Here is a 14,731-nt window from a genome sequence, read left to right on the forward strand (position 1 = left end):
AAATTAATCACTGACGTGGATTATTTTTTGTTTTTAGTTCCTCTTCCTGTCTGAGGTGTTGCAGTGGAGAGCGCAAACAACTCCGGACCACGTCCTGTACACTCTGCTCAACTCCAGGGTAAAAAATACACATAAAGATATGAATCTGTTCAGACGCTCATACATGCATTTAAATGGAGGACGACATCTGAAAATAACAAGAGAAGTGAAACAAGACAATATTTTTATTTGGACGTTAAATGATTCCACACTGATTTGTTGTTACGTTTCAGTTTCTGCAGCAGTAAATATTTTTATTGAACACATGGATCACTTCTCTCTATGACCTGCAGGGGGCGATAGCCAGCTCTCTGACTTGTGTTCAGCTGCACAAGAGAGCGGAGAAGATCGCCGCCGTTCTGTCAGAACGGGGCCACCTGCAGGACGGAGACCATGTCGCACTCGTTTACCCTCCAGGTGAGTTCAGCACGTTTCTCTGTTTTGTGCATCAATCAGATATGAGAAAAGGTAAGATTAAAAACTGAGATTAATAAATAAAATATTAGATATTCTGCAATAATCCAAAATTCAACAGAAAGTTCAGCTCTTCATGCTTCAAGGAAACCAAAATCAAGGTTTTTCAGTGGCCTAGTCAAAGTCCAGAGTAACATTTAGTGGCGAATAACCTTAATCATTAAAACAAAACCTTCTAAACAATTAGACAAAGCCACACACTGCAAAAACACACAATTTTACCAATTATTTTGGTCTAGTTTTAGTATAAATATCTTATTACACTGGAAATATAACAAAAATAACTTACAAGTAAATTTTCAGCAAGAACTGGGAGCTTGCAATTCCTTAAAACTGGACAAAAAATAGTTTTCCACTGGCAGATTATTTCACTTATAACAAAACAAGTTAAATAACTTCTTCTTCTGCCCTTCCTGCAGGTATCGACCTGATCGCTGCGTTTTACGGGTGCCTTTACGCCGGCTGCGTCCCGATCACGGTGCGGCCTCCTCACCCGCAGAACATCGCCACCACGCTGCCCACGGTCAAGATGATCGTGGAGGTAAAACTCTGGTTTGACCTGCTAGCAGTTGCTCTGACTGCCGCCGGCGCAGCTCGCTCTGACTGACGGCGCTTTTGTCTGTGTTTCTGCGTTCAGGTGAGCCGCTCGGTGTGTGTGATGACCACGCAGCTCATCTGCAAGCTGCTGAGGTCCAAAGAGGCGCTGGCGGCCGTGGACCTCCGAACATGGCCGCCCGTCATAGACACAGGTACGCCGCCTGCCGAGAAACTAAACGACAAAGTGACTTTTAATTAGGAGAAAATGTAGGACAGAGAACTGATTCATTTATTTGAAAGGTTATATAAATGTATTTATGTAAAATTAAAAGCCTCAGCCTTAAATAAGCCATTGGACCCAAAACTTAATTCCTCCGTAGCTGGGTCTGCATTCACACACTTACTTAGTACTGTGGAAAAATAAAAATAGAGAATCAGATTTCAGCAAATAAAAATCAGAACTGAGCATCAAGACTGTGTGAATGTAGCTAAAGTCTGAGGCTAATGCTTCCTGGGTCAAAGGTTAGTCTGAAAATGATCAGACTCGTCTGAAAAAGCTGCCAAACTGAAAGAAAGTCTGACTGCTAAGAAGCAAAAATATACAGAAACAAACCTTTTTATTAATACTCTCCCAAAACAAAATCTGTTTAATTCTCTTTGCTCCATTCTGTCTCCAAAGCTAAAAACCAGAAACGCTGACAGATCCGTTTCACGGTTGAGTTTTTCCTTCCAGATGATTTGCCAAAGAAGAAGCCCCCCCTGCTGTACAAACCGTCCAACCCCGACACGCTGGCCTACCTGGACTTCAGCGTCTCCACCACCGGCATGCTAGCTGGAGTCAAAGTGAGCACACACACACACACACACACACACACACACACACACACACACACGCACACACACACACACACTGCAACCAGAGGGTTCAGTTATTTATTCAAACCTGAGTTTTAAAACTTCGGCTGGTGATAAATAGATCTTATCAATTAACTGACATTTTGGTTTTGAAGATGTAATTTTGGGTGAATCTGTTTTTTTCACTAAACTCCTTGGGTTTCTATAGTTAAGTGGTGGCGGCCATCTTGTTTGGCTGGCAGGTTTCACAGCTTCTATTCAGGTCAACTCTGCAACAAAACATAAAGGCCATTCTAAGCTGTTTGACTGTTTTTACAAGAATGAAGTCATAATAGTACAAGAATAAAGTTGTAATATTAGGAGAACCGATTAATTTACAAGAACTCTAACAAAAACTACAATAAAATACATTTTGAATATTTTTTTACAAAGAATACTTTATTTTATTGAAAATGCTTAAGGGAGAGAGACATGTTTATCCTGAGTGAATTCTAACAACATCCAAATTTCACCTTAAATCTTCCAATAATTTTTATTTTATTTTATCTAATTAGTTCTGAGGCGTTCTCATCATCACAACAGAAAAGAAACACAAAGCATCATTAGCGAGGGAATCCAGGACAGCAGGAACTAACGCCGGCGTGTTTCCTCTGTGCGGCTAAATCGCCTGTTGATTGTGATTAATCACGGCGCTTAACGAGCTTAAGTTGATTGATCCGCTTAACGAGCGGATCAATTAGCGCTGCGATGTCAAAACTGGCAACAAAAACCACAGAGGAAGAAACACGAGGATGCTGCTGCAGCCAAAGTTTGGTTATGCTAATCAATACTCTGCATACTCCTTAAAGTCACAGGTGTCCAAAATGTGGTGTGGGGGCCATTTCTGGCCCTAGAACAGATTTTTTTTATGGCCCTCAACTACAATTCAAAAATGATACAAATTTGCCCCATAGATGCAGATGGAGAGTTTTAGTTTGTAATCAGAGTAAAAATTGTTACCAACATAAAATGTAAAGTACAACACAAAGTATTTATGTTTTTATAGCCAACTTTTAACAAAAGTCAAAACCAAGTTTATCCAGAGACTTTTACTTTGTTGCACACAAATCAGCAGCAAGTTGTTGACTTTTGATTTTACAATTTTGGCCCATGTGGCAAAAAGTTTGGACATCCCTGCTTTAAGTTTAACCAAAAGAGACAGAAATATTCAGGAGACTTATTAATTGAATATTTGTAAACTTTGTATTTTCTGTGATTCAGATGTCCCACACCGCCACCAGTGCCTTCTGCCGCTCCATCAAGCTGCAGTGTGAGCTCTACCCGTCCAGAGAGGTCGCCATCTGCCTCGACCCGTACTGCGGCCTGGGCTTCGTCCTCTGGTGCCTTTGCAGGTCAGACACTTACGAACGAAAAAGGGTGAATGCAAGAAAACGTTTAAACAGATCTGACCAAGTTCTAAACATCTTTTTCTAATTTATTTTAAACAAAACTCAGCAAAAAGTGAAGCCAATACAAATATCTTGATCTAAATTGGGCAATTAGATCAATATATTTGTATTGAAATAAACCAAAAATACATCAAATGTCTAAATATGCTGTGAACACATGAATACCACAGAACCAACACAAATAGACAAATGTAACAGAAGAACGTTGCAAAAGTAAAATGCTGCAACCACAGAAATTAAAAGCCAAAATCTACAAAAAACCAAACCAATGTTGCATTTTGCAACCACAGAAAATAGGCACAAAAGGAAAATTACCCATATATAATAAAAACAACAACAAAAGTAAAAAAATAAATGTACAAAATACTGGAAATTCACTCCACAAAACAGAAGTCCTCCAGGCCACCAGGGGGAGTCGACTACCAAACTTTACAAGGCCAGACTCAGTAAATACTGGATGTGGTGATTTTTAAAAGTTGAATGTACTTTTTCACCAATATTAAGAAATAATTGACTCAAAACAAACATCTTGCTGTGAGTTTTGTCTTATTTCAAGTGAACTAAGAAACCAGACCAAAAATACTTGGTAAGATTTTGTGTTTTTGCAGTGCAGTCTTACAGAACCGCTGCAAAGAAAAGGGAGCCGATCATTGAGCCAGGCGGGATTCCCACCATTCTATCAAGTATTTTTTGTATTGTGGATTAAAGAGCTTCATAGTCCTTAGAACCAGGCCTTAAACAGTGACTGTTGCTCACAAATGTTTTATTAAATTTGGTCTCCATCTTAGTTTTTGCAGCTTTATTTCCGGTACTGATATTTCCTCGGCCTCCTCAGCGTGTACTCAGGTCACCAGTCCATCCTCATCCCTCCGTCCGAGCTGGAGGTGAATCCGGCTCTCTGGTTGTCGGCCGTCAGTCAGTACAAAGTCCGGGACACGTTCTGCTCCTACAGCGTCATGGAGCTGTGCACCAAAGGCCTGGGCCTGCAGACCGACTCCCTCAAGGTAACGTCAGCCTCAGCCCTTCAGTCCCACAGGCCTCTGAGTCTCGTCCTGACGTCCGTCCTGCTTCTCGCCCTCCAGTCCAGAGGAGTCGACCTGTCCCGGGTCAGAACCTGTGTGGTGGTAGCAGAGGAGCGGCCCAGGATCGCCCTGACCCAGTCCTTCTCCAAACTCTTCAAGGACCTGGGGCTCCACCCGCGCGCCGTCAGCACCTCGTTCGGCTGCAGGGTTAACCTGGCCATCTGCCTGCAGGTCAGTCACAGATTCTGGGCTTTGTTTTAAGGCGTCTTGTCACTTTAAATCAACTCAACATTTACACTCTGCGTGAAAATGGCTGCAAACAGATGTGCAATTATACAACTGTACATCTTTGAGAAGCATTAATGGAGCCTCCTGCACAACCAACAAGAAAGCAAAGTGGATTCTGGATGGTAGGTCAACAATAAACACTTGTCTCTTCCAGCAGCCATTGTACATAAAGGGGTAAAACCAGCTGACCAAACATGCTGGAACTCAGCTCAGGTTGCTAAGTAACGGACTGGACTTGGCTGTGGTTGCTAGGTAACAGTGCAGCGCCTGGTGATTTGTGACTTTACATTCCAGAGGTTTTTGAAACGACTCCTTTTCCAGACACCTAAACACTTATTACCAACAAACAGCCGAGTGTTTTTTTAGTTAATTTTAGAAGGACTAGAAACTGAAATGAAAATACGAAAAACATACAAAGGGTAAATTTTGCATAATAGGTCCCCTTTAAATTAGAAATGCAATTACAAATAAAGCAAATAAGTTTATTCATGCAATAAATCATTAAAGATCATCGCAGTGACAGAAATAAACATTTGAGATATATTCATATTTCAGCCATCGGAAGAAATGTTGACATTTTATTCAGGCAGAAGTGCTTAGCAAGAAAATAAAAATATATTACAAATGTACATTGAAGTTTTTCTTTTTTTTTTTTTTAAAAAAAAAAAGGGAATAAGTGAAACAATTGATCAATAAAAATATCACTCTTTCGTCAATATTAAGGAATTATTGACTTAAACAAGCTCATTTTTCTTGCTGAAACATTACATGTAAGTTAGTTTTGTCTCACTTTGAGTGCACTAAGATGTCTGCACTAGAAAACTGACCAAAAATACCTGGTAAAATTTTGTGTTTTTACAGTGTATATGTGTGATTTTACAAAAGAGTGATGGATTCAACACGCAGAGGAATCCAAGTGAATGGGAGAAAGCAAGATTTTAATTGATCTGAATTGCAGAGGAAGGCAATGGTCAGGCTAGAAAATAAAGTAAGGAATAAAGGAGGGACAAAAGGAAAGAAAGAAAGAAAGAATGGAGGATTTTTTTCATACTTATTCAAACCTTAAAGATCCTAAATTCAGATTCCAAACTCTTCCAGACTGATCTTGTATATGAGACACATTCAGCTTCTCTGCCATGTTTCTCTCATGTTCAGCTCCATCCATTCGTCCATTTCAAGCTGATCATTCCTGACGCATTCAGCTGTGGCTTACAGCCCTATGTAAAAGTTCCTATGTAAAAACATCAAGAGAAATATTTTACACATTTTTATAGGAACTTTCAGGAAAACTGGAAACCACAGATTTAGCTGTTACCTCCAGCTGCTGCTGCTTAACAGGATTTAAGTGAATAAATGAGAAACGGATTAAAAATGCAGCTCTTCCACTTTGAAGGACTAACATCCTACTGAACCACCTTTTTAAAATCTAACTGCTTGTTTTGTTGCTTTTGAGTTTGCATTTTGACTTTCCTCCTCCCTCTTGTTTTGAAGCATAACCCCACCTTCATCTCTCATTCTTTGTTCTGTCTCCGTCCTCCCTCCTTCTTTACTTCCTTTGCTTCCTCTTTCGTTTCCTCCTCGGCCCCGCCTCTCTGCTGCTGCAGCCTCACAGGCTGGGAAAGCTGGCCGACCAGGTAGGGAACCTCCATCAACCCCCCTGCCAGCACCGGGTTCATCAGCACCCTCCTATTCCAGCCGACTTTAGGTCAAAAATCAACATAAAACTGAAGGAAATTCCTTTTTCACACTTTCTGCAGTTTTTTTTTTGCAAAAAATGATTGATGAAAACAACCATGTTGAAGCTTCTTCTTGTTAGCCAGCAGAAAGCAGCATTTATTTACCAATAAAACCTTAGCACTTAGCTAGCTAGCACTGTTAGCTTCCAAGTAAAGATGAAGATTTAGATTTTTCTGGTGCCAGTTTTATGAACAATACACCCTGCTGTGCTTCTATTGTGTGTGTAATTTACTGGCAAATCCAAAAATGTAAATAAATTCTCATTTTGTGGTAAAATTTTGAAGCTAACATGGTGCTAATGTAGCTTGACAGAGTGGAAATGAGGGATTAGCATCGTGGTTTTATGTCTGGTGATGGATTCTCCACAGAAAGAAATCAGTTGTTGGTCTTTATTCTTTCCTCCATTTTCTCTCCAAACTTTGATTAATCCAAATCTGAAAAACAAATGAAGTTGGTTGTTTTGCTTTTAAGTCACATTATCACCTTTCCTCTATTTCTTCCCTCTTTAATTGAGGCTTTTTGTTTGCATGTCGGTTCAGTGGAATCACGTTTTTCGGTGCCGTATTTATTTATTTTTTTGCTTGTTTTGCTCCGTCACCTTCCACTCATCCTGCGGACAGAAAGCTCACCTGAATGCATCCACTGGGAGGAAGTAGCAGTAGTAGTAGAGGTTTTTGGTGTGTGGTTGTTTAATAGTATTTTGTGAGTTTTATCTGCTCCTACAGGTTAATTTGACTGTTTTGTTTTTCAGGGAACATCAGGCCCCGACCCCACCACTGTGTTCGTTGATATGCGAGCGCTGCGACACGACAGGTGAGAATTTTTTTACCTGATTTATTGACCAACATTTAGACAAACTCTTCATCCTTTTAAATTGGTTCAATTTGGTTCATTATTTCATTATTTCTAGTTTCTTGTTCTAAATATGGGTGTAAATCACCCGTTTTATCACAGTTATTAATTTATAACGATTAGTTTGGACATTTCTCAATCAATTTGATATCATATGCAAATCCTACACAATAATTTGCTTACAAAAACAACTCAAATTTAATTTAACCATTTTAAGTAATTACATTTATCAGGAATTTAAATCAATAAAAAAACAAGAATAGATCACCTGTTCAATATAGTCTCAAATTTCTCAAGTTTAAATGCATTTTTAAATCATTTTTAAACAAATATTCTGACTCAATAGATTATTTGTCTACAATATTAAATATATTGAGCTTTAATAAATTCACATAAATATTTTACAGACTTTTAAGCCCTTTTTTAAAAATATACATTAAACATAACCTTCACAGTTCAAATGTAGTTTTATTGTGAAAAAAAATCCTTATCACGGGTAGAATTATTGATATTCAATTAAAACTATTTTCTCCACTGTTGTTGCACAAGAGCATCAATAAATATCAGTAAATAACAGTTCTTTTCAACTTTTTTGAGCCGATGTGCCTAATAAAGTGGCTGCTGAGTGTTTAGGCATATTTAATTTAATCTATTTGCTATAAATGACAAGTTTTTTATATCCAGGTGTTTATTTCTGGGTAAATCTGCCTTTATCTCAGACGTGTTTGATTTGCTCTCTGAGCCGCTTTTCTTTCTGCTCCGCCGCCGTTTCTTACCTTCTGCTCCCATAAAGAGTTGGGCTGCGGCCCGCAGGATCCTGCAGCCGTTCTGCAGGACGTCTGCAGTTGTAAAGTTTATTACTGTGATTCAGCCGACTGTTTGGGAGTAAGAGACTGCAACGCTGAAAACAAATGAAAAACGAGGAAAGTTCTCCTCAGCCGTGGTCAGACAGTAAAACCTGAGTTAATGGGAGCTGAAAGTTTCTTTGAGATGGTGAAATGTTTGCTAGCTAGTTTTAAGTTGAGCCACAGATGAACATAAAACTTGATTTAGTTCAGGAAAAGAGTTTCAGTCTGAGCTTCATGATTTCCACCTTGCAGGGAAACGTAGCAATATATCCTCACATTACAGCACTCAGTTTTTAGACATTTTAATTGTTAAAACTGATATTTTGCATAAAATATCAGTTGAAAGTTTTTATAAGGAAATGATTTCAGGTGAAGCTGAGCTGTGACCATCCAGTCACCTTGTTGTGCTAGCAGTGGTTGTGTCATAAGGAAAAGTGAACAGCTATCAGGGAATTGCTGCTCAGCATTATTTTTGGATCATCAATGAATTTGAGCTGCAGAAAGGAATAATTCAGGATGTTTAAAAAGTTCGACAAGAGTCACCAGACAGACTGGAAAGTGTCTCAGAATGAAAAAACAGAGGAAATGTCCAGAAACGTCCGTTCTCTTTGTTCTCACAGCAGGTTTTGAGGCTCAATTCCTTTTACTGCTAAAATCCAATTTTTCCTGCATGTTTGTTAATATTTCTAATTGAATGTAACTTCTGTGTGAACGGCTTATGAACGGCTGCACTCCGTTTACAGAAGTAGTAATGTCTGCCGCCGATGTGGATCGATTTTAAAGTTACTCAGAGTGATGAGATCAGAACCAGACGATGAAAACAGCCTGTTTAGATTCGTAGTCGGGACTAAAAGTGGTGTGATTGTGATGCGTTCACTGACTCAGCCTTCTTTCATCCAGCTTTACAGCGTCTGGCTTCTTCTGGTGCAGGATTATGATGCACGTCTCACATCAATGACGTAAAGTCTGAAAAAATACAACATGACCGTTTGGTCTGCAAACTTTGAGAACCATCAGATATGAATCTGATTTAGACCCACATCAGGAAGTGGTGCAAACATGAATGTTTGGATGTGAAAAGACGGGAATTAAGAATGCCGTGAAAAAACGGATTTGGTTTGTATGCAGCTTAAAGCAGCTGAAGAAACTGCAAAAACACAAAATCTTACAAAGTATTTTTGTCTAGTTTGTACTGCAAATATCTTAATTAACATTAAGATAAAACTAAACTTGTAAGTAACTGTTCAGCAAGATATGAGCTTGTTGTAAGTAATTAATTCCTTAATATTGAAGAAAAAGTTGATTTTTTTTTCTTTTAACAAAATATTTTACTTCATAAGTGGAACTAGAAATTTTTTACATCAACATTAAGGAATTATTGACTGAAAACAAGCTCCTGCTGGGAAGTTACTTATAAGTCAGTTTTGTCTTGTTTTTAGTGCACTAAGATATTTGCACCAGTTTTTTTGCAGTAAGAGGTCAATAAGCTGTAATCTGTCTGGATTTGGTCCAGAAGTTGATAATCCAGCTGAAGTTAGGAACAGTAAAATGTTCTTCATGTTGCAGCAGACTGAAAACCTGCTGCTGCTGGTTTACCCTCAGCAGTGAGCGAAGCTCTGCTGGCCCGTCAGGGTGTGATTACATGTAATCACTGTTGATTTAAACAGGCCCGGTTCCGCTTGTTTGGTTTTAATCTGAGGAACCACTTCTGTCGGCTTTTATTTCCTCTCGGAGGTCAGAACCGGTATTTTCACCCTGCAGTTTGGATTTAATTTTAGAAACTGAGGTTCCTGGAAACTGATTAAAATAATCTGTTCCCAGAACCGTCTCCATCCAGCAGTTTGCAGCGACATGCAAAAATCATCTTTTTCAGACAAAATGACTCAAAAAAGATTTTAAAACATAAAAATAGTTGAACGTTCAGTAAAGTTTTGTCACTTTTAGGATATATTCCTGTTTACTGAGGCATTTTTTATTCTCCAATTGTCACATTTTGATATTTTTAAGACTTATAAATGTGTCCCAGTCAGAAATATATGGAGTAATGAATGATTTGTGTTATTAATTTTGGTGTCCAGGGTCAGGTTAGTGGAGCGGGGTTCGCCACACAGTTTACCGCTGATGGAGTCTGGGAAGGTACGCTCTTTATTGCCTTATTAAATAAAAACCCATTATTATTGGAAACAAACCGATGATGTGTTTATTGGTTTATTTAAATGAAGATCCTGCCTGGAGTCCGGATCATCATCGCCAACCCGGAGACCAAAGGGCCGATGGGGGAGTCGCACCTGGGAGAGGTCGGAGTTATCTTCATTTATTTTTAGATTTTGTTTTTCACTGAGGGGAAAACGGCAAAAATAATTGTTTTAATTCAGCCGCATTGAGAAGTTTTTATGCATAATCAGCCTGTTTAAACACAATCAGGTAAACTTTTTGGTGTACTTTGGATCACTGTTCTGAAATGATTAATCATAATTAAATGATTAATGAAATAAACGCCAATTATTTAAGTAGAAATGGCTGAACCTCTCAGGAAAACGAGGAATTTGTCTTAAGTGAATTAAATCCATAGTTTCAAACCGAGCAAATGGAGCATTTTGATTGGCTGTTGGAGCATTCTGATTGGCTGTTGGTCTCCCTGAACCCGCCTCCAGCCATCGTTGTGTGTGTTTGCAGATCTGGGTGCATAGCGGCCACAACGCCAGCGGTTACTTCACCGTCTACGGAGACGAGGTTCTGCAGTCGGACCATTTCAGCTCCAGGCTCAGCTTCGGCGACACTCAGACGGTTTGGGCCCGGACCGGATACCTGGGCTTCCTGCGGCGGACCGAGCTCACCGATGCCAGCGGAGGTGAGGCTAACCTTCAGAGGCGACTCCTCACTGGAAAAGCGAACAGCTGCAGTTAGGAGGGACAACACGGCTGAAAAATGCGTCACGATATCAGGGTTTAATATCAGTCGATGTCAACAATTATTGATTTGTTTTTCTGTTTTTAATATCTGAATCCTTCCCAAAATGGTGGCCTGACTCTTCATGTGTTATCCACAATTTTCACTCCACGTTTTTGTTTTTTATTTTCAAGCAGTTATGAGGGACGGTGGAGAAACTTTAAACTGCTGCTGCGCCAGTTACATTAGAGGTTGTTACTAGGTAACCGAGGAATGAGTGAGTTGCTAGGCAACCAAAGAGAGTTGCCTAGCAACTCTCTTTGCTAGGCAACTAGCAAAGAGAGTTGCTACAAAGTTGCCACAAGTTGGTGGTGATTCCACCAACTTTGGTGGCCACAAAGTTGGTGGTGATTCCACCAACTTTGCGTAGCTAGCTGTGACAGGTTGAACAGCCTGTCACAGCCTGAACAGCTGTCTTTCCTCAGCCTACGTCTCCCAGAATGCCGTGGGGTTCTGGATCGGAGTTCAGTGAGATTACTGAATATTCTATCAGATGTATTATCTATTGATTTTGATTATTTTTACATATTTATTGTTATTGATATATTGTCCATCCTGAAGTTGAAGTAAACTGTCTTATTTAACAAATGAAATTTTTTCCTATTTTAATTCCATTTCTTAGCTCCAAAAGTATTTATGGTGTTAAAATGTGGGAAAAACTAAGAAACTTTTTAAAAGTGCCTTAGAGTTGAAGTCAACATGCGTAGCAGAAATCATGGCATCTGTGTGTGTGTGTGTGTGTGTGTGTGTGTGCAGAGCGGCATGACGCTCTGTATGTGGTCGGCGCTCTGGAGGAGGCCATGGAGCTGAGGGGGATGCGCTACCACCCCATCGACATCGAGACCTCCGTCATCCGGACGCACAAGAGCATCACAGAGTGGTGAGACCCGCAGATCAGTTCACCAAGTATTGATATGGTGATCAATGTTCCACTTACCAATAATCAACTTCAGCTCTAAACAGGACGGCTGAAGCTTTGATTTAAAGGAGCTCAGTGTTTCAGCAGTTTTGCAGTTTTCTGGAAGTTCTAGCCTACTATGCATGGAGAAATGACTCACCGTTCAGGAAAACTGTTTATCCCCCATCACAGAAAAAAACTGAAGCACATTTCCACCAAAACCTGGAAATTGCTGAGATACAAGAGCTGAACGTTTGTGTGAAAAAAAAAATCTGAAATTTCGGATGCTGATTTGTGGAAAGTGAAAATTTTGTAGAAAGAATTTCCGAGTTTGAAAAGCAGCAAGGAAAACAGAAATTTTGAGATTAATCTAATTTTTTCTAGAAGAAACTTTCCAGGTTTCAAGAGTTGAAAATTTTTGACTTTCAAAAAATTTACGAAGTTTTCAAGTTTATTCAAGAAAAATTCTCAGAATAACCTAAAAAATTCCGAATTTTTTTCTCGCAAATGTTTTAGTTTTGTAACTTAGCTCCTGGTGTTTTTTCTAAGATTAATCTCAATATTTCTGAGTTTTGGAGCTCGGAAATTTTTGTTTTTTCTAGAAAATTTCTGGGATTAATTTAAAACTTTTTGAGTTTCTTCTGGCAAATGTTTTATTCTTGTAGCTCAGAAATCTTCACGTTTTTCTAGAAAATTTCTAAGATTTTCAATATTTCTGAGTTTTTTTTCATGGAATTTTGAAAGTTTTTTGTAGAAAATTTATGAGATTGTCTAAAATTCAGATTTTTTGTTTTTGCAGCGCCGTGTTCACGTGGACCAACCTGCTGGTGGTGGTGGTGGAGCTGGACGGCTCGGAGCATGAGGCTCTGGACCTGGTTCCGCTCGTCACCAACGTGGTTCTGGAGGAGCACTACCTGATCGTCGGCGTTGTCGTGGTCGTCGACATCGGCGTCATCCCCATCAACTCCCGTGGCGAGAAGCAGCGCATGCACCTCCGCGACGGCTTCCTGGCCGACCAGCTCGACCCCATCTACGTGGCCTACAACATGTAGCGCCCCCTGGTGGAGGGAGGGAGGAACAGACTTGAAAACTGAGGGGAACAAACTGAAGTTAGCCCTGTGCTTCGTCTTGCAGGCACTTTTCGTTTCCTCGGAAAAGGGAAGCTGGTTTCTGGCTTCTGCAGCAACATCTGGCGCTCTGTATGTTATTTTTAAATGTCAGAAAGGTCCTGGCTTATTTTTTTGAAAATGATATTTACACAAAAAAACTGAAATATTTTGTGTTTTTACAGCCATTAAAGTGCGGGGTATGTTTTGATATGAGGGCAGGGGACTAAGGGTTTACCAGGAGGTACGTTCATTTCACCTTGGATTTTTATTTTTTTTAACCGACCAGTCGGTCCGTTTCACCAGGTGCTCAAATCCACACAGGCGCAGCCTTTAACTCCGGTTGCTATCCGCAAACAGCTTGTATCGTGTAAGTATGTACAAAAAGAAACTGATTTAATTTATTTTCTCTTTTAGAAGTCTATGATTCAAGTTTTTGCTCTTGAATATTTGCTAATATAAAAAGAAATTGTATTATCTCTAGTGACGCAGACTTAAGCATATTATTATAATAAAAAAACACAAATATATGATAGATTATATTGCAGATGAAGGTTAATATCTCAGAGGAAAGCAGGTTGATTTGCGATGCTGCGGTTGGTCTGAAATGTATCCAGTTTCCAAAAGAAAGGTCCAAATTTTCAATTTATTGACGTGAAGAGGTTGTTAAGTCCTCTAAATTTTACTAATTGCACTTTTGGGTTCAAAATCACGTTTTTGTAAATGAAACCGAACTATACATTTAAATCTAAAATGATAGAATAAGGGGAAAATCTGATTTGAGGCAAAAAGTTTCCCCTAAACAGAAACTAACGTTTCTGATCAATGCCGATGCCGCCCTCTAGTGGTGACCAGCAGTATTACATGCAGTCTTTTTCTTAACCACCATCTAAACCTTATAATAAATTAATCTTGCATTCAAAGCCACTATTTTATAGAAAACCAATAATTTAGGTTTATTTATTGTTTTTTTTTCCATCTCCATAAATATTTCTGTTATTTTGGCCCAAAACTTTTCTAGTAGACAATTTTCACTGCAGATTCAGATTCACTTTATTTTGGTAAATTAAAACATAAATACTTTACAAACCAATAATTTAATTTAGAAATTGGCTAATTTAGTCCTTCCTGGCCAAATCTCCCTCAGTAAGATTATCTGTGCTCTAATCTTTCCCATTTTGAAGAGTAGCTAAGACATAAATAGTTGCAGATTAATTCATTTCAGGCTAAAACTTCCTCCATTAAGGTTGCTGATGATCCTAAGAGGAATTGTGAGCGAACTTGTTCAATAAACTTTAAGATGTTTTTACTCACCTTGACTGGGATGAAACTGGTCCCAGTTCAGACGGCCCAGCAGCGGCGGCGGAGTCGGCCTCATTTCTGGGTCTCCAGCTGTAAATATGGAACAGAGGAGCCGTCATATTTTTCCACGCGGCGGTTCAGGGCTCAAACAGTGATGTCATACGTAGAAATCAAAGCTTTTTATCAGAGACCCTTTAACTCATTAAAGAGCTACAGAGAATGTTTCTTTTTTTTTAAAAAAATACAAAGCACTTTCTTCACCGTTTCTCTTTTTCATTTCAGGAAATGTACATCAAGTTTTTTTTTTCTAAAGTTTCAAGTTGTGTTGATGTCATGTCTTTCATTTAAATAAACATTTCAACAATTTTGACACAAA

At 39.1% G+C, this 14,731-nt stretch overlaps 1 protein-coding gene across 4 annotated transcripts in view; it reads left to right on the plus strand.

Moving 5' to 3' along the window:
• The window catches only part of LOC106906506 (disco-interacting protein 2 homolog C), a 159,305-nt gene extending 144,574 nt beyond the window's left edge, over positions 1-14,731 (plus strand). For 3 of the 4 annotated variants that reach the window (XM_088014518.1, XM_088014514.1, XM_088014516.1), the window contains 15 exons: positions 38-118; positions 333-456; positions 933-1,054; positions 1,151-1,262; positions 1,784-1,893; positions 3,166-3,296; positions 4,189-4,357; positions 4,436-4,606; positions 6,268-6,297; positions 7,152-7,213; positions 10,179-10,236; positions 10,323-10,397; positions 10,777-10,951; positions 11,806-11,929; positions 12,747-14,731. In XM_088014518.1, the coding sequence (XP_087870644.1) occupies positions 38-118; positions 333-456; positions 933-1,054; positions 1,151-1,262; positions 1,784-1,893; positions 3,166-3,296; positions 4,189-4,357; positions 4,436-4,606; positions 6,268-6,297; positions 7,152-7,213; positions 10,179-10,236; positions 10,323-10,397; positions 10,777-10,951; positions 11,806-11,929; positions 12,747-12,999 (1,797 nt within the window). In that variant the 3' untranslated portion in view covers positions 13,000-14,731. The remainder of the gene's footprint in view (positions 1-37; positions 119-332; positions 457-932; positions 1,055-1,150; positions 1,263-1,783; positions 1,894-3,165; positions 3,297-4,188; positions 4,358-4,435; positions 4,607-6,267; positions 6,298-7,151; positions 7,214-10,178; positions 10,237-10,322; positions 10,398-10,776; positions 10,952-11,805; positions 11,930-12,746) is intronic. The other variant, XM_088014515.1, reaches the window with a different exon arrangement.

The sequence above is a fragment of the Poecilia mexicana genome, unplaced genomic scaffold (assembly GCF_051168715.1).
Source record: "Poecilia mexicana isolate PSO_F unplaced genomic scaffold, ASM5116871v1 scaffold_17, whole genome shotgun sequence".
In the NCBI taxonomy this organism is placed as follows: domain Eukaryota; kingdom Metazoa; phylum Chordata; class Actinopteri; order Cyprinodontiformes; family Poeciliidae; genus Poecilia; species Poecilia mexicana.